The sequence below is a fragment of the Corvus hawaiiensis genome, chromosome 3, assembly GCF_020740725.1.
Source record: "Corvus hawaiiensis isolate bCorHaw1 chromosome 3, bCorHaw1.pri.cur, whole genome shotgun sequence".
NCBI lineage: Eukaryota > Metazoa > Chordata > Aves > Passeriformes > Corvidae > Corvus > Corvus hawaiiensis.
Genome location: NC_063215.1, coordinates 66,712,840 through 66,735,166, shown reverse-complemented (window position 1 = coordinate 66,735,166; position 22,327 = coordinate 66,712,840). Strand labels below are relative to the sequence as shown.

The 22,327-nt window shown below is 40.0% G+C and overlaps 1 protein-coding gene across 14 annotated transcripts in view; it reads right to left on the bottom strand.

Annotated features, from left to right (window-relative positions):
* Nucleotides 1–22,327, bottom strand: part of MAP7 (microtubule associated protein 7) — a 110,561-nt gene that overhangs the window by 43,728 nt on the left and 44,506 nt on the right. For 12 of the 14 annotated variants that reach the window (XM_048296095.1, XM_048296087.1, XM_048296088.1 and 9 more), the window contains exon 2: nt 4,504–4,572. In XM_048296095.1, coding sequence (XP_048152052.1) covers nt 4,504–4,572 — 69 coding nt within the window. Of the gene's footprint in view, nt 1–4,503; nt 4,573–6,612; nt 6,686–21,893; nt 21,946–22,327 lie in introns of those variants that run through there. The other 2 variants (XM_048296097.1, XM_048296094.1) reach the window with 2 other exon arrangements.

Sequence of the window (22,327 nt, the reverse complement as noted above, 5' to 3'; positions counted from 1 at the left end):
GATGTACAATACTTCCAAAGAATAGACTAAGGTGTAACTGTGAATACCCAGCCAGACTACCACTTGTGAAAACCCAGGAAGAAGCTTTGTTTTGTTTCCAAGCCTAAAACAACTTGGCTGCTAGAGAGCATTCTGAAAAAATACTGTTTATTATTCCTGTCTCTCAGAAACGGATCCACAGGAAAATCTACTATAATAAAGCATCGTCTTTCCCTTGATAATGCCTCAGGACAACCAAGAATCCCTATTTCATGACACAAGAACCTCAGCACCCAAGCAAAACACTGATCTGGCTGAGTAGTTCTAAAGTAGTTCTGGCCAAGCCTCTGGAAACAGCATGATATTGATCTCAAAAGATGTTTGTGTGCACATGTGTTAAAAACTCTGGAAAATATATTAAAGGCAGTGAGGGCATCACATGCATGGACTGGTATAATACCAGTCGAGTAAGATGATAGCTTTAACTGATCTTGTAGATTGAAATTTAGCTACATGAGTAGTTCACAACTGTCTGCAACTGGCCGCTTGGATCACAGCAGTTAGACTAAGATAATATGAAAAATCTCTGTCAGAGCCCAGGCTTGACTTTAAACATTCAGGTTTGGTTGGAAAAACATCACTTGCTCAGTGATGATTCTGGAAGACAACAAAGTGCTGAACAGCTAGCATCCGACTTCCAGTCTCAGCAATGGAGCTGTTCCAGACAAAGGGAACAAAATCCAAGTTAGCAATTCATCTCAGCATGCTGCCAAAACTAATTTCCTACTCAGCCTGTTCTGTTAAACCTGGAAAGCTCTTAATTTTATGCTTTTTTCAGTAGCACCGAAAAAGTCTGCTTTGCATAAGAACACAATAAACAAAAAACCCACAGAAAAATAAAAAAGATTTCTGGATATAAATAAATGGTCTGGTTAATTTTAGTATTGAGGGAAACTCAGTTTTAAAGTATTTTAAGATAAAGAATTACCTAGAATACTGTCACCATTAAAGTGCACAAGACAACAGAGTCTTTTCACTAATCACTGTGAATTTACATGTAAGCAACTTGTAAAAACATGCAGAGTCAGCCTACTTGTGTATAGGCTGCATACCTACGAAAAAAGTTATTAGCAAACAATACAATGTGTCACAAAACTGAGGTTAAAGATATTCACAAAAGTGAGGCTGTGCTAGACTAATTTTGAAGAGTTATTTGAATTAGATTTAAAAAAAAAATCAATAATGTGCATTTCATCCCCTAACAGAAGTTTCTGCATAAGCATGACAGGATTTCTTGGGTGAACCAGTTCACTAACAGCTATCTACAGTTTAATTACTCTTGAACTCCAATCAGTGAAGAACTATTGTCTCAACAACTGTCAGACTAGAGCCCCAATTAAGAGTGTTAACAGCAATGCAAAGTAACAGCCGCAAGGAGAAAGCCCATCGCACAGTTGGCAGGGAGAACCTTCAAACACGAAAGCCCCAATGAAAGGTGCAGCAAGTGAACAGGTCACCAGCAAAGACAAAGGTAATCCATCACCCAGTTACAGGTCAAATCTTTAATGTTGGTTGACTAGCTCATGGTGCTGCCATTTATGACACTGCTCAGCCAGGCCGTGGCAGAGATTTGTCCACCGCATGGTGCATTTGGCTGATGTTCAGCAGTGTGCTGCCTCACACACAGTCCCTTTAGCACACAGACACAGGTCAAAGGGGTAATAATATTCCTTCTCTCTTGTGACAGCACACAAGATTCACAAAACATGAATTTCTGTAGCATGAGTAATTAGTGCTTGTGGAATAATGCACATTTCCCCTGGAAAACGAGGATTCCCTTCAAGGGCTGTCAGCAAAGTCAATGTAACATTGAGTTGACAGAAAATGATGAGGCACTGGGGAAAAATGTAGAAACCTGCTTCTTTCAGAATATCCTTCCAGTGGGGTTTTTTTTTCCCTTTCTTGAGAAGAGAGATATCCCTACTGGGGAGAGGCAACAATTCTTCAAAGAGGCAGGAGGGTTACATGGACAGGCAAACTGAAAAGGTCTCCCTTAAGGATTCCTAATTATAAGCAAAGGAAGGAATAAAATAAATTTTTAAAGTTGCCCTCTGCCAGTCTGTTCGAAGAGATCCAATTATCTTTCCATATCACACACCTGAGTGTGTTCACACAAGAAGAGCCCCTCTCCCAATACCCCAGGATGTTAGAACAATCCTAAACAATTCACATTAAGTTGCAGGCTATGCAGAGTGTGTCTTCAGTAACAAGCGATTTTGCATACATTTGGGATCATAAAGAGCTAAATCAATATTAGTACAAAGATGAGGGTAACACCTTTGTAGCAGACCATCATTGCATTTGCTCTGCTACATGCTGGAGCACATATTATGGGTGCAAGTCTTACACTGATACTTAAAATGTCTCCACTAAGCCTTGAAAATGATCCTTCATAGTTTGGCTACAAGCCCAACCTCCAACATTTGCATTCTGAATCCAGATGTTCTGCTGGCACCCCCAGTGCACAGCATCAATAGTTTCAAACTGTGGCAAAACAAAAGAGTTCATTGGGACTGCTCCCCATTTTATTTTTCATGTCTCTACCCATTAAAAACCCACCAGGCAAATACCTGGGGGATTAGCATTTCTTATTCAGTAGGAATACCAGAACAAACACACAAAGTACTTTGTACTCTCTCTTGTTCATATCCGTCATCAGGCCATAAGATTTAAGTTACTGCGAAAGGAGATGGGAAACATGTCAGCTGCAACAAATCCTGCAAGAATTTATCATTTTTTAGAGAAATAATTACCAACTGGGCATATGCAAAGCCTAACAGACAACACTCCGGGAAGACCCACATGCTGCTTTGGAAGTTGCAGTCTGGTTATGCTGCAATATGTGGGAACTCACACTCAACCACCTATTTCCCTTCACTTATGTAGCAGGCATGGGATTAAGCATTTGTATGATAGGGGTGTTTGGAGAATAAATAAGCCATAGTTCTATAAAGGAGAAATTAATTTTGTACCTGCTGCTGGAAATTAAGCCTCTAACTTACATATGAAAACAGTATATGTCCATATATTTAGAACATTTACTGCGAGTTCAAAATAATTTTAATAAGTTAATAGTTAATTTTGAAAAGCTTAGAAGCTGTGAACAGTATTTATTTTGCAGAAATTCAGCACTGAAACATCAGTAGGTTTTTGTCCCTAATGATATCAACAAAAGGAAGAAACAAGTTTTACAAATCTTCTGTAGAACTGATACTCAATAAACTCTTAAGCACAGTTGACATTTGTAGCAATTAAGTTCCTAAATTAAAAATTTTCTTATACACTTTGTACATATGGCCAGTTTTTGTGGCTCATACTGTCAGCTACACTCTGCCTTCCCTCGCTCCAGCCCCAAGAATTTTGGATTCCTTTCTACACCCCAGCATAGATGAAGGGAAAATTGGAACAGTTAGGACCCCCTCCTGAGAAATGAAAACTGGATTAAACTATTGCAGAATAAAGTGAGTATTGAACACTGTCCAACATGAAGAGCTCTGGTTTTGCTGTGGAAGGAGGTAATGTTATCTTTATTTTCTCCTCTTTTTCTCACTGCCTATCTGACTGAGAGCAGCCATGAATCCTGTGCTTTGTGCAGGACCCAGCATGCCTGGCAGAGCATGTGAGGTGTGATCTGAACACAGACAGCACTGGGATTCCTTCCCTCCAGGGACATAGGCCAAAAGTACCCAGTTTGGGGATTGAGAAGAGTCCGTCAGTACAAAACAGTCACTGAGCTGCCAAGCTGTCAAGGACTTGAAAGGGGAATGTTACAGCGTGCCTAGTCCTCAGCAACACAAGCACCTCTGCTTTCTCAGGCATCTAAGCAAAATCATTTTTAACTGCGTAATTTAATCTTGGGTACCTGAAATGCAACACAAGCAGAATTCAGATATCTAAGTCATCTTCTGGATCTTGGTCTAAGCATGCAAGTGGAACAGACCCATGACACCAAGGACTACATTAAGCTTTTTAGTACATACACTTTCAACTGTGTAAGCAAACATGAATTAAATCCACACAATGTACCCGTGAGGTATGGTGAAGTAATGAGAAACATTTGCCCACTGCATAGAGCCCATTACAGAATATGGCATGCTTTGTGGTAAGTGAAGAAATGCCTGAACAGAAGCACATTTATATAAAGCTCCAAATCTTTGCCTACAGCACATAATTCTCATTCATGCACAAATGCAAATACAGTGGCTTCTGTTGTCTTTTCTCACTTCCCAACCCTCATTCCTAAACTATTCTAAAATATAAGTAGATTTTTCCAGTTTTGCTTCATTGCAAACAATCACAGATTCCAGCCTATCCAAACATGAACAGTCACTGATACCAGTTTTGACTGAAACACTAAGTGAGGTACAAAAGCAACAAACTTTAGATGTTTCTGTGACAACAGCTGTTTTCCACACACCATTGAGGCAAACAACCTTGAAACACGGACCATGTGGAATGGTGTACCTGGTTTAGTTCCAGCGTTGCTTTGTCCTGAAGTGACTTTCTTATCTTGTGTTTCAGAACCTTCAGTTGCTAAAATAAGGAAGAAAAGAAGATATTAATCAATGATTTTACTTAATAATAGATCACTCACCTTATTATAATGAAACTTAAATATTGCTGGATTCCCTTTAAAATCACACTGTTCGAAGATGCGATCACCTTAATGCCATTCTACATCATTTTGCATAGAAAAAAAAACCCCAAAGGCTACACAGAAGGCATTGAAGCCACAACACAAGTTCCCGATTCAAGCTGAAGAAAGAGCCACAAGAAGATTGCATTTTAACAACATGTTTTAATAAGATGTATAAGATGACTTGCAGATCCCAGGTTTCTAAAGGTATGGTAGAAGATACTGGTAAAAAACTTCTTTACAAATTTCTAACGCTCCCATAATGCAGGACTGAAGAGAGGACTGTTAATGACCTGAATGAAATCTAACGGAGGAGATATTCCCATTATTTGCAATAGACGTTTGATCAGGCCCTACCAGCCTAGAACAAGATGTAATTCTGGAGCTCTGAATGCCCTTTCAACAACCCTTTATAAAGAAAAAAACCCAGGTGATTCATTACTATTATTCAAATCACAACCATGTCCTTGGTTCAGCATCTGTCTCTAATCAAAAAACAAGCCAAGAAATTAGATGCCATGATTTTTTCATCTTATTACTCATCTTTGTATCCAGCAGTTCCACTATAGGAGTGTTTGAGTCCTGAACACACCAATCTGGGAACAGCCTCAAGGCAGACTGTAGGAATTCTAAGAAGCCTTCCACAAACAGCTTGAAAGTATTTGCAAGCAAGGATAAAAAGTTATAAATAAAGCTTAGGGGAGGAAAGACATCGATTCACTTGAACAAAAATATCACTAGAAATGAAAGTTGGAAAAAACCCTGATTACTCCAGATTTAAAAGCTAAACAGGCATTACTGTATTAGACCCACTTTAGAAAACATAATTAAAACAAGTTTTCTTCGGAAGGCTCCAAGCAATTTCTTATGCATGTCAGCTTTACCAATATACACTCAGTACCTCAGTGAGTTCATTCCCTTCATGCCCTCACAGAAGTCTTTGTTTCCTTGCTTACCTCCTTCCACAAGCAAGTTTCAGGATTAATTTAGGGGGTGAAAGGTGGTAGGAAGAACCCATATGTTACATGTACTGTAGCTTTTTTGCAGGGAGAAGGTGGGTGAGGGAAATAGAAAAACAGTGTTTTCAAATGTTTAGTATTCAAGAGCAATGTTTTGCCAAGAGCAGTGTTCAAAAATAACATCATCTCACAATAAAAATGTGTGAAATCTTAAATAATTGTCAGACACTCCTCTCCCTGTCATCTGTATTGAGTCTCTTGCAATAAACAGAAATAACCACTGTTGAACTTAACAAATACTGATTCCAAATGACAATAAGAACTGTAACACCTTAAAGGCAGCCCAACACAAGATTTTAGTATTTACCATTTTAAAGGCCTCTTACAAAAGATTAGTTTGACCTGTGGGTAGATGGATTGATTTTTGGAAGGTAATTTGAGCAGCACTGAACACTTGCACCACCAGGCTTGGTAGGCTCTACCATTATCAAAATCCATACCTGGTGCTGGAGCAAGCCCAGAGAAGGCCAATAGAGTTGGTGCAGGGTCTGGAGCACAAGTGCTATGAGAAGCAGGTGAGGGAGCTGGGGGTGTTTAGCCTGGATAAAGGGAGGCTTGGGGGAACCATATCGCCCCGTACAACTCCCTGAAAGGAGGGTGCAGTCAGGTGGGGGTCAGCCTCTTCTCCCAGAACAACAAGCAACACCATGAGAGGAAATGGCCTCAAGGTGCCAGGGGAGCTTTAGACTGGATATTAGGAAAAATTTCTCCCCAAAAGAGTAGTCAGCCATTGGAACAGGCTGCCCAGGGAAGTGCTGGAATCACCATCTCTGGAAGTGTTCAAAAATTTGAGGATGTGGCAGCTGGGGCCATGGTTTAGTGGTGAACATGGCAGTGTTATGTTAACAGCTGGACTTGATTTTAGAGGTCTTTTTCCAACTTTAACACTTCTGTGATTCTAAACTTTTTATATCTTACCTCCCCTTGAAGGTATGGCAGTAGTAAAACGAGATTTTATCCTGCATGTATAAGCCATTTAGAACACTCTCAGAATGTAATTCAGTGGGACTACATCACAGCTCCCATCAGCCTGGCCTAGGGCATCACACAGAAGAGGAAACTGTCATAAAATAGAAAAAATACTATTTCTAAGAGTTAGTGAGTACACTGATGTTCTAAGAGTGTCAACACAAATTTCTTTGCATCTTTCATACTGTATATGGGCATTATTTTCTTCAAGCATTGTGCCATGGGATTATGCAACACTCCATTAACTTCAGAACAGTGGTTTAAATGCCATCCAGAAAATACACTTGCAAAAAAGCCTATTACACGAAGTAATATTTTTTTCCCATATTTCCTTGTCTAACATTTCCTTGGAATATTTTGTGACACAGTTTGAATACACATTCATATGGCCACTCATATGACAAGTGATGAAAAGAACAGATGGCACACCATGAATTTTAACGATGCTGGATATCAAACAAGAATTGGCACAAGTATTTAGTAACCAGTGTAGGTGTGCTCCCACATAAAATACCTATTGCTCTAAGATACAAACAGATTAACCAGACAACTAAACATCTAAAATCCACACCTAAATATTGACAACACCAGTTTCAATACCTAACAGATGCTAGAAGAGTTATAATTTAACTACCTAATACTTGCTCTGCTGCTTATCTTGAACCACTACCTTTACATAAGGGAATAAAAGTTGCATAAAGAAGTGTTAGAGAAGGATAATTTTCTGTGAAGCACAGCTCCTCTCTCTCAGCTCTACCATTACTATATGGCACAGCATGGAACAGAAAGTTGTGCCTCAGTTTCTCTGTGTGAAAAGAGAGGAAAGGGGCGGGGGGGGGAGGCAAGAAAAGATATATATATTGTTACTGAATAATATGCATTTGTAAATGCTGAGCTTTCAAGTAAAACCAGTTGCAGGATAGAATTTGGTACATACCAAGACAAGTAAAAAACTGGCAGATTACTCCTAAAAGAGCAGTTTTGTAATGGAAATGAAATCTATTTTAGAAATCTTTGATCAGTTACGATATGTCTGTGTTCACAATCAGACAGGTTTAATCAATATTTCTATTACCAGGATAAATACAAGCTCTAGAAGGACTGATAAGCAATTTCATGTAGGATGTCAGCTCACCCCATGTCTCATACTGCCATTATAGTCAATTCCTACAGCAGTTAACAATCTCTGTACCAAGTACCTGTACCAAAATTTATGTCCTAAAAGGGGAAAAAAACACTTTCTAATAATCAGAACTACTTCAAAAGAGCTGTTCCATGATCAGTATCTGTCAGACAAAAATGCCTTTAATAACCTTACTGTCTAAGGTGTTCCTCTTGAAGTAACAAAACCCATTATCTCCAGATTATCCAAAGGAGGCCTGTGTGAGCAGAAGTAGGAATTGCTAGCAGTGGGGAGCAAAACAAGTGCAAAGAGAAATTCTATATTAAAAAGATTCAAAGCTGATGAAAATTCCCCTAGAAAACACTGAGAAAGGAGGAAAACTGTAAGCTTTTAGTGCTTCTTTACATGGCAGGTAAGCTCTGGACAAAGACTAGCCTGAGAGACAAGATAATACATTCAAGGGGAAAAACTTAGTTGAGAATTATATCCCCTGGAAGGGTGTGCTGGAAAGCAGAAAGAACATTCACCCAGACCCTGGAAAAAGCACTGATTGCCAAACATTGAGATGGGAAGCATCACACTGGCATTTTGACAGGCTTTTTAAAAAACACAAGAGCTGTGCAGAATACAAACACTTGTTTTTCAGACTGTGGCACATCAAGCACATGTTTGCACGATGTGGACCAGCTATTCCCAGTGAGGTGAATGGCAAACCAAAGGCACCACAGCAAGGCTGAGGAGCTGGAAAGAAGATGCTTAAGCTCTGTTCCATTGAAGAAGGGAATCAGCCATAAGACAGACACAGTTCTATTTCCAGAAGGTCTCTACCCCCCGAAGTGTAATCCTCAAGAGATTAAACACAGTATGAAGGGGCACTTGGGGACCACAAGCAAGAGGTGCTGCTCAGACCTGTGTCAAGGTCAGGATGTGCACAGCAGCCCCCACTAGAACTGCATCCTAGCACGGGTCTGGAAAGGGGAGCTGTACAAGGGCTGCACAGCTGTGGATGAGAGCACAAGCACAGGAGAGCCCCAGGCCTGCAGAGAGCCATGTGTGCCTGACAGCACAGGCACACCTCTGGGTAAAGGGTGCTCTGAGCACCAAAGGGGAGAGACCACCCTCCAGTTTCCTGCTCTAATTCTGCAGGTGAGAGAGAAATGCTGAGAAGCAGCCACAAGAAAAAAGAAATAGCTAAATCAGAGGAGGAGGGATTACAGGGAAAAAAGAAAAAAATCTAGCTATTCTGTACCTGCCACTTGTCATCTAATCCCCCTGGTATGACTGAACAGCTACTTTTTTTAGCTGCCAAAGAGTGCTGGGGGTGTGTGTTGAGAGATAGGGAAGACATCAGAAATGACAGCTGGAACAAACTCATGCCTCAGTAAAAAAGTGCTGCCAATACATAGCTGAGGAAATTCAGCATTAAACTGGGAAATTTAGAACAGAGCTAACTGGGAACTGATACTGATATATTCTTTACTCTTTAGCATCCAATCCTGCTACCTCCAATTACTTCCTTATGAACACTGCTCAAAAAAAAAAAAAAAAACCAAACCCAAACAAAAGCCCCACTCTTAAGTTCATTTGCTTATTTTATACAGCATGTCACGCCTGACATGCACAATCTAAAAAATGCATAGTTTGAACTACTCAGAATTAAGCAGAGAACAGAGTATTCTAAGTTTGTAGAAGTAATAATAAAGAAGTGGGTCTAGTCTAGGCAGTTTTTCTAGCCTAGGCAGTTTTATCTAGCCACTGAGAACAGTGGCTAGATAGCATGTCAGTCAAGTCAGAGGTATTGCTGTGCTGGGTGGAGTGTGTTCAAAGTGCAGATACAGGTCAGAGCTGACAAAGTTTATTAGCCTAAATTCAGAAACACATTAAGACCGAAGTCCTGAGTACCTGACTCACCGTAAGCATCTGAGCCTTCAGCAACTGGCTGTTCTGTTCTAAAGCAATATCAGTGAACTTTAAGACTAAAGAGTCTCTTTAATGGCAAAACTGGATTGTTTATCCTACAAGCAAATTCCCATGAGCCATGATCCAGGGGCTGAATACAAGGAAAAGCAGAGTTCAACACAAGTTAAAGCTTTTCCACTGCTTGTGACTTTTGCCTCTTCTTACATCCATAGTTTATGAATAAGACACGTAAAAACTACTCTTCATATTTACAGTAAAAATATATTTTGCAAGTTTTTAGCATTTCATATTCTTTGTGTTATCAATAGTGACTATATATATTTAGACAAACAGTATACTAAGTAATATTTTAGTGCAATTTATTGTTTTAGAGTTAAGTAATGCTTTCATTAAATACTTGTACCCCATACTTACCTTTTACTTGCATTTTAAAATTGTAAGCTTGGGAACAAAGGAAAGTAATCTTTCCAGAGATAAAGAGGTCTCAAAGTTCTATGGCTGGCCAAAAATTACCAAGATACATGCAGTGCAGCTGATAGATAAAAAAGTAAAAAACAAGCATCTGGATGTTTAATATTAAAACCTTCAGAGTAAGTCAGGACAAAATTCTGATCTGCTCTCTTCTTTAGAAGTGTTGGGGAAAATAAGTTGTAAATAATCCAATTTAAAAACTCACTTGTTAGAGGCTAGTTTTCAAAATCCACTTGTCAATAATGACTCTGAAACTTCCCCTCAAGAAGAGCTCGGGTGAGTTTTGGCCTGGAAACTTGTTCAGCACAGTTGGAGACAATGTTTTCTGGTGCTGCAGCACTGTACTGGACACTGGACAGACCAAATTTCTTATGCTGCTGCTTCTGCCATCTGTGTCTGAGCTGAACACTTGGTCAATGCTACTCCTTGCTGTCACAGTATAAGTACACTGGAGTCCTAATCTTGTTCAGGGCCTGATATGCTTTTTCAGAAAATTATTATAAAACAGTGCTTTGAGTGAACCAAAATTGTACTGCCACCAACACTGGCTTTGCTTTTGTAAACTCCCATGCCTGCAAACATAACCATTACCAAAGTCAAGTCCTTCAAAACAAGATAGGAAGGAAATTCTCACCTTCAACTAACACATGCTACAATATGACCCTGCTGAGAGGCTTGAAGATGGATTAGAGACCCAAACACAACAGTTTGAACACAAAACCAAACCATCTCCTTCTCTCATCACCAAAACCCATTTGTACATACGGCACAGAAGAGCTGTGTCCAAGACAGTTACTCTGACCCTTAGACCATGCAGGAGCACAGGAACTAAGCATCAGCATTTTATCAATATAAAAAATCTCCTCCTTTTCTCCCCTTCTTCAACAACTTAAAACTTCCCTTCTGTGCAGGAAGTAATAAATGGTGCCTTGTGGGTTGCTGTTGGCTTCCAAAGAGCAAGCAGCCTGACAGCAGTCAGCTCCTATTCACAGACCATTTTGAAGCAACCTTCATCCTTTAAAGCCCTTGCTACAGAGCCCTTCCTGTGTAGCAGATGTGCTGTCCTGGTAGTTGGCAGATGCTCCCTGAGCAGTTGCTGAGGACAGGAGCAAAAGGGCACAGTAAGAAACCCCTGCTCACATTCACTCAGGACAAAGAGCTTCCTGGTGCTTCCAGGAAGGTTCAGAGACCAGTTCAGCAGGGAGTTCAACAGACAGGCTCAGAGCAGTGCTGGGACTGAGCTCAGGATGGGAAACAAGGGAAGTATCTGAGGACTGTAGGACCTAGGTTGCAGGAGAGACAAGGAGAGGCACAACTTCAAAATGCATTTTGCAGAAGCTTGCTCTCAAGAGATGTAAGCTTTCTAGGGAATGGGGAAACCAAGACACTGATGGTGCACTGCCCTTCTTTCAGGTTAATCCTTTGGGGAAGAGCATACAGATAGGAACGGAACTGAAGCATCAGCTTGGAAACTCTACACATATACTGTCCACACTCCATTCCACCCAAAAAACTCCAAGCCCTCTTGAAAGCAGTGAACACCAGGTTCAAAGGAAGCACTAGTAAGATTTCTCTAACAGAGCTACCACTTCAGAAGCAAAATAGAAACACATCAAAACCAACTCCTTCAGGCTTCTTAATTTAAATTCTTCAGAAAACTCTAGGCAGGATGGGTAGGGCTATACCATCAAATAAAAATCTTTTTGTAACAAATTTTTGTTCTAATTAACACTGATAAAATTATTTCAGGAGCTTTACAAGGTTTTCCCAACTACAGCAGTGAGACAGTAAGAACTGCACGAATTCTGCAGAAGGCTTGGATCTAATGCACTCCAGTGTTCTAAAATTAAAATCTAGATTTCTGTTTTGAAACAATGAAGACATGTACCTAATTTTGGTTAGATGTCAACACTCAGATTCTCTTGTTAAGGGAAGTAGGTTGAAGTGATTTCTGACGGAACTAAGGTGAAGCGAGAGTACTTCCAGACTATAGATCAGGTTGCTTTTTTTTTTTAATTCAGGTAATACAAGTCTTCACAATTTCAGATAAAAACTTTAAGAAATTTCCGTCATTAGAAAATGGAAAAATGCCTGTTCTTTTACAGCCTAAACAGCAGTACTTAGAAAGTACAATTGCAAGTTAGAGGTTTGAGTCAGAAGACAGAGTATCTGTTTCATTTCTATTCACTGAACCATGCCTTATTTATTCATGCCTTATTTAAACACACCTATTAATTAATTTTATATTAAAATATTTTCAATTCTTAAAAGCTTAATGCTTTAGTACATCTTTTCATACTTCCAACAGTGTGGAACTTACCAGTCTGGTTTGCAAATATAAATAAATTATATGACACCAAGCTGCAGTGACCAGACCAGTTCCTTTTGCTCTGGCACTCATCATAGAAGTCTACCATCAGAGTTGCCAAACAAAGCACTGTTACCAATGTTCCTCATCTCTAATGTCCTGGCTGAGCAAAGCAGAATGAAAACTCCCCCAGCACTAGTGATTACTACTCATGGAATGGTATAGAAGTTGCCATTGTTTTCATCATATTGTAGACTAGAAAGAGAAACAGATGATTTAAAACTGTCACAGCTAATTCAGCACTCAACTGCAAAACATTAAAATCAGAAGCATTAATAGATTTCTTTGAAAAGAATCCGCAGACATAAACCTGGATGATGCAACTGGCTTTAGGGAAAGGGACAACTTTTTCTTTTTTTTTTAAAGATTAAACTTGTGTAACTGTTCCATTGGGAAGTGCATATTTATAAAAGATTACTTTTGGCTGACTATGTCAGCTTTAAAAAGCATTGTATCCTAAAATATTAAATAACATAGAAGATACCAAACCAAGTGCATTGGTAGGGAGAGTCTTAGAATCTCCTAAGAATGATAAAAGGAACAGAGTGTCTGTAACAGCATTTTTTAAAAAGTTGACACTCATATCCTCTGGATAATTCTATTTCATCATCTTACTGCAATATTAAACAAGGATATTAACATTAAAGGATCCCTGGAAAAAAGGTCCCTGTTTTCTGCTGAAAAAGCCTGTGCTGTGAAGCCAGGTCTGCAGCTGACCAGAAGGCTGGCAAGCTCACCCAGATGCAGATGAGACAAGTGAATGGAAGATTTTTAATTACACATCACCAAAATGAAAGCTGAAATGCCACTGCCTGAGGGCATGCAGGACAACCTCAGTTCCAGACAGCCAGCAATTTGTGCTGTGCAGCCTGTCTTAGGCCATGTGCTCTTCAAACACCAAAGGCAGGCAATGTGCAAGATGCAGTAATTTATTTGTGAGACTGTTATACAAGGGCAAACACCTTCAGCAAAGGTGCAAGAGTACCAGCTGCTTCTCCTCCTCAGATTTCTCACTGCTGCAGGCAGCATTTGCTACCACAGTGTCAGACAGATTCCCATACCCAGGATCAGTGTCAGTGTATTGCTGCAGTAGTTGTACATGGAAGGTCACCTCAGAGATTATGTGAAATGGAGCACCTGTACAATTTTCTAGATGAAAAACTCTTCTGGAGTTCAACTAGAGATCATTCTTCAAACTATGAGGTAATTCCTGTGAGTAATTCCAAGTCACAATGAAGCTTACACCTACTGCTGAGAAATGGAGAGTTAGGCACAGACCAGCCTGCTTTCTATATCACACCGATTCCAAGGTGAGATTGCTTGGCTGCAGAAAGCAACTCGAGTTGCTTGATATCCATTATTTGATATCCTTGCTCAGAGGGCACAATGATCAAAGTATATTGCAGCCTGTGAGTGTTAGTGAGACAGCAACTGCAGTAAAGTGAATGTGGGCATGGAGAGAAGGGGAAAATGGATACTTTGCTATACATTGCTCTATTGAGCAATTTGATCTTGAGATATAGTAATTTTTGAAAACAATGCAATCTCTTTGGGTTCAGATTTGCAAAAAGAGGACATAATCACTTCTCCCCACCAAAGTAAAATAAAATGAAACATTCTTTTGATGCAATACATATTTTTAATTTAAATGAGTCTGTCACAAAATGAACAGTATCTACCAATTAATTTAGGATACTCTCACCAACACAGAGCTTTCCAGACTGACACAGTGTTTTCTTCTTGCCACCCCACTGACATATACAAGTCACCACACCCCCACTGAACTCAGTGCACACTCATGCTTTCATCTAGCCTTTCAACTCTACCGACTTAGCTCCCTGTGCACTGAAGTTCATAGTTATCATCCCGTGACTTCATGTTTTAGAGTACACCCATAATAGTGGTACTTCTGCCACCACAGAATCACAGAATAAATGATAGAATGGTTTGGGTTGGAAGGGACCTTAAAGATCATCAACTTCCAACCCCCCTACAATGGGCAGGAACAGCCTCCACTAGAGATCAGGTTGCTCAAAGCCGCATCCTACCTGGCCTTGGACACTTCCAAGAATGGGGCATCCACAACTTCCTGGGCAACCTGTTCCAGTGCCTCACCATCCTCATGGTGAAGAATTTCTTCATGCATGGCAGCATACTGATCATTCAAAAGCAAGGCACTACTGTTTTTCTGTGTCACAGTAATTAATTCCTTTCTACAGCAACCAAGTGATTCTGTTGCCTTGTGGGGACATCCCCACACATGCAGACCATTTTCAAGTGCAGTCTCAGTGTGCCCCGTGTAAGAACAAACACATGTTGTCTTCACCAACATCTGAATGCTGAGCCTTGCCCTTGCCAGGTGAGGTTTAGACCATGGAAACAAATAAGGTTTTAGAACTGTTTTCCATAGGGAAAAAATTCAGATAGGTACTGGCTTTCTGAGCATTATATAGAAGAGATGGATTTCAGTAGCTTTTTTTCTGCTTTCATAATCTCTCTCTGCTGTGTGTGCAACTGCAAGCATACTCTAAAACTAGGGTACTTCTAGCATTTCCCACACACACAAGAGCAGCTGCAAGAGGCATAAGACACTTAAAAAATGAAGTGATATGAACTTTCTAAGCATTCGAAAGTTCAAAAATAGGACTTCTCCTTCAAAGCCTTCTTTCTTTGGTTACTCTGCACTGCCACCTTACACAGCTATACAAGTGAGAGTACAACACAGTTCTCCCACTGCATTGCTTTAAGAATACACTCACCATCTCCCTGACCTTCTGGGTACCTCCAACCACTTTCTTTCTACAGAGCTTCAACCAACAGTACAGCAGCTCTCACTGGATTCCAAGTTACTAACCTGCCACACAAATGACAATTCCCTCACTACCCATCCCTATTAAAAGATACCTACAATAAATCTTAAGAGAAATCCATTATCCAAGATTTCCCCTCCTCTGCTTTCAATTACTTTAAACTCAGAATCATTGTGTCTGCTGAACTAAGTGAACTCCTGGCCTTCATCCAGTAATGCTTAAAAGCATCTTCAGTCTCATCCTTTTGCGCCTGTGAAGAAGATTGGGTTGCAAGAGTAACTTTGTTCAATTACCTCATTTGGGAGGGAATAAATGGTTACTCATCACAAGAAGAGAAACAGGATAATTTCAACCCAGCCTATTGATTTAGTGGCTATTTTCATCTTACAGTCAGCCATAATAGAAGTACATTTGCACAAACAGACAAGTGGCCTTAGACTGAAAGTGTTTCATGCCCATTGTGGTTTAGTTTCACAGGCCAACTCCCAATAAACTGCTCTGCACCGGCCCTGACAACTGCCTTTGGTGAGATCTTATAAATCTTTTACCAGAGAATGAGTAAAAATTAGGATGTTCAAAACACAAGAAGAGAGGATAAGGGGGAAAAGAAGAAGTATTATTTAACGCTAACAGGCTAAGGCACTTAGTGGTCCATGCAAAGGAACATGGCATAAAATTTGCTATAACTGGCTACAGAAGCGGCAGAGTTTTCTGCAAGATGCAGCTTCTAAATAAAATAATGAAGTACCACAACCTTGTTTACTAAGGAAAAAGTTCATTGCCATGTGGGTTTCAGCTCCTGACTTGGCACCCTGAACTGAACGTGGGAGAGCCGTGTCAATACCAGGCTCCACTGCAGAGCTTGACTTGGCTGAAAAGCTATGCTGCTCCTGGTACCAAATTATCTTCACACAGCAACACTTTAGGCCACTTAGATTTATGCCTGGCACATTTGCTGGGATTTCTCTTCCAGAGAGATAAATTCTAGACTACCTATATGTTAGTGAGATCAATACAAGTAACATAGGTAATCATTTCACTGCTTCAGGGTTTCCTGGGGAATGCTCCCTGCAGCTCAAATTTTGCAGAGATGTTCCGAGTCCTCCTTCCGGCCTCAGAAAAATAAAACACGACTAATGCCTGCAAGTTGCTGTAGCAACAACCACCTCGCAACTAAAGACAGCAGGAAGATTCACAGAAGCCAGGCTTTGTTTATATAAGCTACTCTGGACAGACAATTATTTCCGAAACAGTTAAAACTACAAAGACCCTGGGCTGTTATTTAGCAGTTGAGCTCCTCGATGCACACATTCAAGCCATTACTCTAATTCAGAGTACTCTTGCCTGAGGAAAACAGGCAGTTTTCTGGTAGCCTGCCTCTGCCTTGCTGGAAGGGATGCTGTAACTACTCAGAGCAAGTGCAACACTCCATTTGCTGTTTCTTCTCCTGTTCTTTATATAAAAGATATATCCTATGGACTGCAAGCTAAATAAAACAAGCACTTAGTGTGGTGCAAAATACATATATACAGAAACAGTGTAGCAAAAAGGAAGGTTTCCTACCACTGCTGAGCAGGGAACAGAGCTGAAACACTGACTTAAGAAAATGTATTTCTGTTGCATGACTTATCCTTAATCACTTCAATCACTGTCAAAAATAAAAGCTGTGCCAGGCCTACACCATCATATTTAAGGAGGCAGAAGACAAGTACAGCTAATAGCAGCCAAGAGCTCAACAAGATTCTCAAGACACCACTTACAGGAAAACTTGTGTTTCAAAGTAAACATCATAGGAAACTGGAAAATTTATTTTCAGTTCAGGGAGCTGTTCTTTACTGCTGTCCAGCTGTCAGGAAATAGAGCTTCCTGAGGAGCTACGTATTGCTTGGCAGAAAGGCAGCAGAATCTAATTGCTAATTACAACAGTCCATGCACAGAACTGAGTCTGCACAAACAATAATTCCTGAGCTCCATGTATTTGGAAAAATTATAATAAATGAATATGTGTTTAGAAAGGCAAGGATATTATTTCAATAGGAAGGTACTTACATGCAATCTTTAAATAACACCAACGGTTAGTTTTAAAAAGTCTTTATTGTGAATACATCAAATGGTTACTAGAGCTCTTTGGCCTTTGTGTTACAAGAATAATTCATCACCAAAATTCATCATCAAAACCAAAGTATATTTTTTACTCAGGTTCTCTCTCGGACCTGAGGCTGTGTGTCACACCGCTAAAAAGTGCATCTTGTCTTTATACACACCCCACACTGTCCACACAAATGCACCACCTGCAGAAGTCTTTTAAAAAATAAAAACTTGTTTCTCTATAGAATCTCCATGGGCAGCTGATTTCTCTCAGACACAGACCACTCTATTGGAAGCACAAACATTTGCCCTAAGTCCAGTACTACAACAGCTCTTCATACATCATAAAAGCGTAAAACATTCCAAGTCCATGCAGGTTCTCTTTTAGTTCCTTAAGCATTGGTGTGATTGCCTTTCCAAGCAATTGCTTGTTAGCTCTCTTGGTGATTGGATTGCCTGACTGCCATTATTTGAAGCTCTTAAGCCTTTGGAGACATATATTTCACTTTTTCCCCCCTCTACAGTCTTCAGAGAAACCTTTTGTCTCTGACTGACTCGCTTTTATTTTAAGGACATTCCACAATTTCAAAACCAGTCTGAGAGGATTCAGCCATATTTGGGTTACAAAAACCACTGAAAATTAAGTCCTCTGAAGAAAAAACACAAGTAAGAATGGGCTGCTACAGAAAATAAATCAAACCAAACATTTCTTGGTCTGTTTTCCTAACAGGAGTAACATAAGTCTTTCCTGACCTCCTTCCACTGCTTTTAGTTTGAGATATATATATATATATATATATATATATATATATATATATATAGGTAGTCTGTATATCCAACAAATCAAAGAGGGTCTTGAAAAAAAGTATTATTGTCATTGTATTTGATGCCTTAGTTATGTGGATAAAAGCCATCATGGTGCTGTTTGGATTGTGTCTAACAGAGAAAACATAGACTAAGTGTTGAAGTTGTTGCCTTGCTTTTCAGGTCTAATTTTTAATTGTTTTACAGTGATGATGCAACAGAATATGCAATGAAAAACATCTGAGTAAATACAGCAATATGCTATAATAATAAAAAAAAACCCTATTTAGCACCAAGTTTCAAGTATTCAAGAATAAAAACCAAACCTAGATACTACTTTAAACTAAAACCCTCCAGTGTTCAGTATTTTGCCTCTTATTCTTAATATTAAGACATGCACAAACAGCTTTTGGACTGTTTCTAGTAACTAAACTACAAACTCTCAGAAGATGTTTGAAGTTTCCATTAAGCTGTGTCATCACAGGGATGATCAGGTATGCAGCACTACTGAGATAGATCAAAACCTGACTTCATTCACAGTTATTTAGCCTTACTGATGGGAGGGCTATTAAATTTCAATAGCACAATCACATGCTTAATTATTTGATAGTATGTCATGTATAAGTTGTATTAAATCAAGTCGCAGGGTCAAGTTTTAGACTGAGATTTCCTAAATTTTCAGTGCTTGGACTTGAAACCCTAAAAGTTAACCAAAAGCTTGCATAATGCACTGACATGTAGCAGTCACCTAAATTTAAAAACATACAAGCATTAAAAATAGGTAACTTTACATACCAGCAAAATTCCTTTCCACTAGCTGCCCTCCTGTTCCTCTTATCCTATTGAACGATATCTTTGGACCCTTTCCTCATATTACATCCCCCTCCATGTTTCCTCAACCTCCTTCTCTGCTCCTGAAGCTGCTACACTGCAAGTCTCTTCTCTTGCCTGTCTCCTTTTTACCCCTGTAGTTCTCTGGGCAGCACTGTTCTAACCCAAACACGTCCTCATGCCCACCTCTACCTAGAGGCATCACATCACTTTTCCTGCAAACCCAAGCAGCAGGCACCTGGGCAGCACAGGAGAAAAGCAAGCCTCTACACTCCTAGCTGATGCACCTGGCGCCAAAGCTGCCTGCAGACACCGGGACTTTTTTTCCCTGGCTGCTTCCCCTCAGACCCCAGAGCTCCAGGGAGGACCACACTCAACTCTTTCCATGGGGATCGTGAATAATTCGAACACTGATTGGCCCAAAGCATTTGAGAGGAAAGGCTGCTGCCCCAGTTCAGCCAAAAATCCTGGACAAAAACACAACACTCAAATGCTGAATGCATCCCTGACCGGCATGAGCTAGCTGTGACTTTTTATGTCACTAGTTTGAATGGCTTTTCATAAGGTCAGGAGGAGGCATAGCTCTAAAACCAAATTCATACTGTACCCAGTTTCAAATCTTTTCATTAAAGCATTGTGGCCTTAAGCCATCCCTTGAGACTGATAGTAAGATTTTTTTTTCAAGAAGCAAAAAGTCCCTATTGCTTTCCCAGGCCTAATTCTTTAGCAATTGGTCCATTTGCTGACGATGAACAAAATAAAAAGGAGGGAGAGAACCTGGCAGAAGAGAAATAGAGACCAAACCATTTAAATCTATTAGAGTTGTAAAGAGATTGAAACAAGACTCTTTAAAGGGGGAATGTTATGCAACCTTTATTATTTGCCTTCTGCCTTGTAAAATTCAAATTAAGCATGAGAAGGATAAAATTCTCACTTGGGGTTATTTTATTATGCAAAACATCTTGATTTTACAACATCACTGAAATGCTACATGGAATTACAGCTCTTTAATACAATAAAGTGGCTTCCTCTTTATTGCAGATTGAGAAAATAAAGAATGTAGACCTCTAAGCCACATACTTCATTGCAGTAGCCTAGCCTTGACAGACATACCAACAAAGATGAAAGATTCCAATCACTCTGATAGCAAAGCTAAACATTTCATTTCATGAAAGGTCTTTGAATTTGACCCCAGAAACAATAAGGACTTGTTAATAATATTTTAGATAGCATTTTATAACATTTAGAACATTCTATATATATTTTATATATTTTGTGTCCCTGCCTTTAAGTAGTAAATGTTTTACAAGAATGGCTAGACTAAGCTCTAGTGTACCAAGTATACCTCTAGGATTTATTTCGGTTTAGACCATCTTCTTGGTTCTGATTCTTGTGTTTGGTCAACCAAAAGAGAGAAAAAAAATGGACTGTGTCTCATTACAGTGTTTATTGCAAGTGACTTATGTCAGTGCAATACTTCAAAGTATTGCTCTCTAATGCACATCAAATATTCCACTTCAGCAAATAAAAAGAAGCCTCACAGAAATATATGCATTACACAACAGGAGAAGAAAATAGCTGAGCACCATAATGCTGCAATCATAGTATTGGACTCTATGCAGAAATGCATTGTTCACCATATTGGAGGTATATTTCTGGAAGCACAGGCAGCCCGTGCTGGATGCCTGATAGCCATTGGTAGCAGGTCCAGTAACTTCAGACAGGCTGACTACACCTCTCTTTTTTGCCCTGAACAGGGGAAGTGGGGATGGAAAAGTGCTCGAGGCTGCTTCATCTTCAGGTAAGTCACTCAAGCACTGTCCTCCAGCCCTTCACTTTGCTCACAGAGAGAGTGGTTGGGAGGCTGGCTGCCAGAGCCATTAAGTTTTCTTGTGTGCAACCACTGAACGGAACTGGCTCCATACCAACAATGCAAGGGTTCCCAGAAATTACCTGCAGGATCCCCACACTCCCCTTCCTGGCTGGACTAAATTATAACATTTTTGCTTATTTGGGAGACACACACCAGGTTTTGTTGCATAAACTTGGGACCACATAGATCAGTTACTGCTGGCATCAGGCTAGTACTAAGCACTTCCTGGGCTCTCTGTATTGCACTGTAAAAATTATTTTTAGGGTGCAAATGGACTTATCTAAAAGGTTATTCTTTTAAGCCTTGCCCATGTGCATTGCCATTCCGTAGGGAGACAGAACTCATCGAACCTGCTTCAATCCTTCCTAAAAGTATTTTTAGGGCAGTGAGTAGCTCACTTCCAGTGAGGTTCCAGGCTACAAGATTATTAAAGCCCTATGGAATGTGACTAAAATACATCATCCAAGTCCACCTTACTGGTTTATCTTCATTCAACACAATGAACGTTTCAAAGTCAATCACACTGCAGCATGATGCTGCTGTGTAAGAGATCACCTTGCTTCACAGCCCTTTGGTAAGCACAGCCAAGCAGAACATCATTGACCAGGCTCTGAACAATTAGGATTCATATCACAACTATACAATAGAGGACACAATAACAAGATGCACTCTGTTTCTGTCCAAAACACTTTAAAATGTTACTTCCAACAACTGGAGTGCCAACTAACTTATTTTCATCAGTGCTTACCTATTGCCGTGCCAGCTTTGCAATTGAAACAAACAAAACCAAAATAAAATTGTCAGCACTTTTTACTTCCAACAAGCACTTCTCCTGCTTTTAATGGAAGATCAATGCCAAAAAGCTGATGCAACTAGAGACAAACACTGCAAAACCAAGCTAGACAGCACTTTAAAGGTGCCCTCAACCTTTTCATCACCTACCAGTTCTTGTCTGTGAGCAGCAGGTCCAGCAGAGCATGACTCCTAGTCAGTTCACTGATCACCTGCATGAAGAATTGTTTTGGAATGTGTTGAACTCCCCTCCTGGTTTCTAGCACCCAGCTACATTTCCCTTCCAGGACAGTGTTTAAGAGACACCCCTGAGCCTGTGACTGAGGCTCTCTCCAGCTACCTGAAGGCAGCAGCACCAACATTTCTATTGGCTCGTCACCCACCCCAGGCCAAGCTCCAACCATTCAAACCACTCCTTTATTAGAGAGCACAGTCCCTCCTCTTTAGACCCTGAGACTAGCTCAGTTGGTGAGAATATGGTGCTAAAAACACCAAGGTTGTGGGTTTAATCCCTGTACAAGCCATTCACTTAAAAGTTGGACTTGATGATCCTTGTGGGTCCTTTCCAACCCAGAATATTCAGT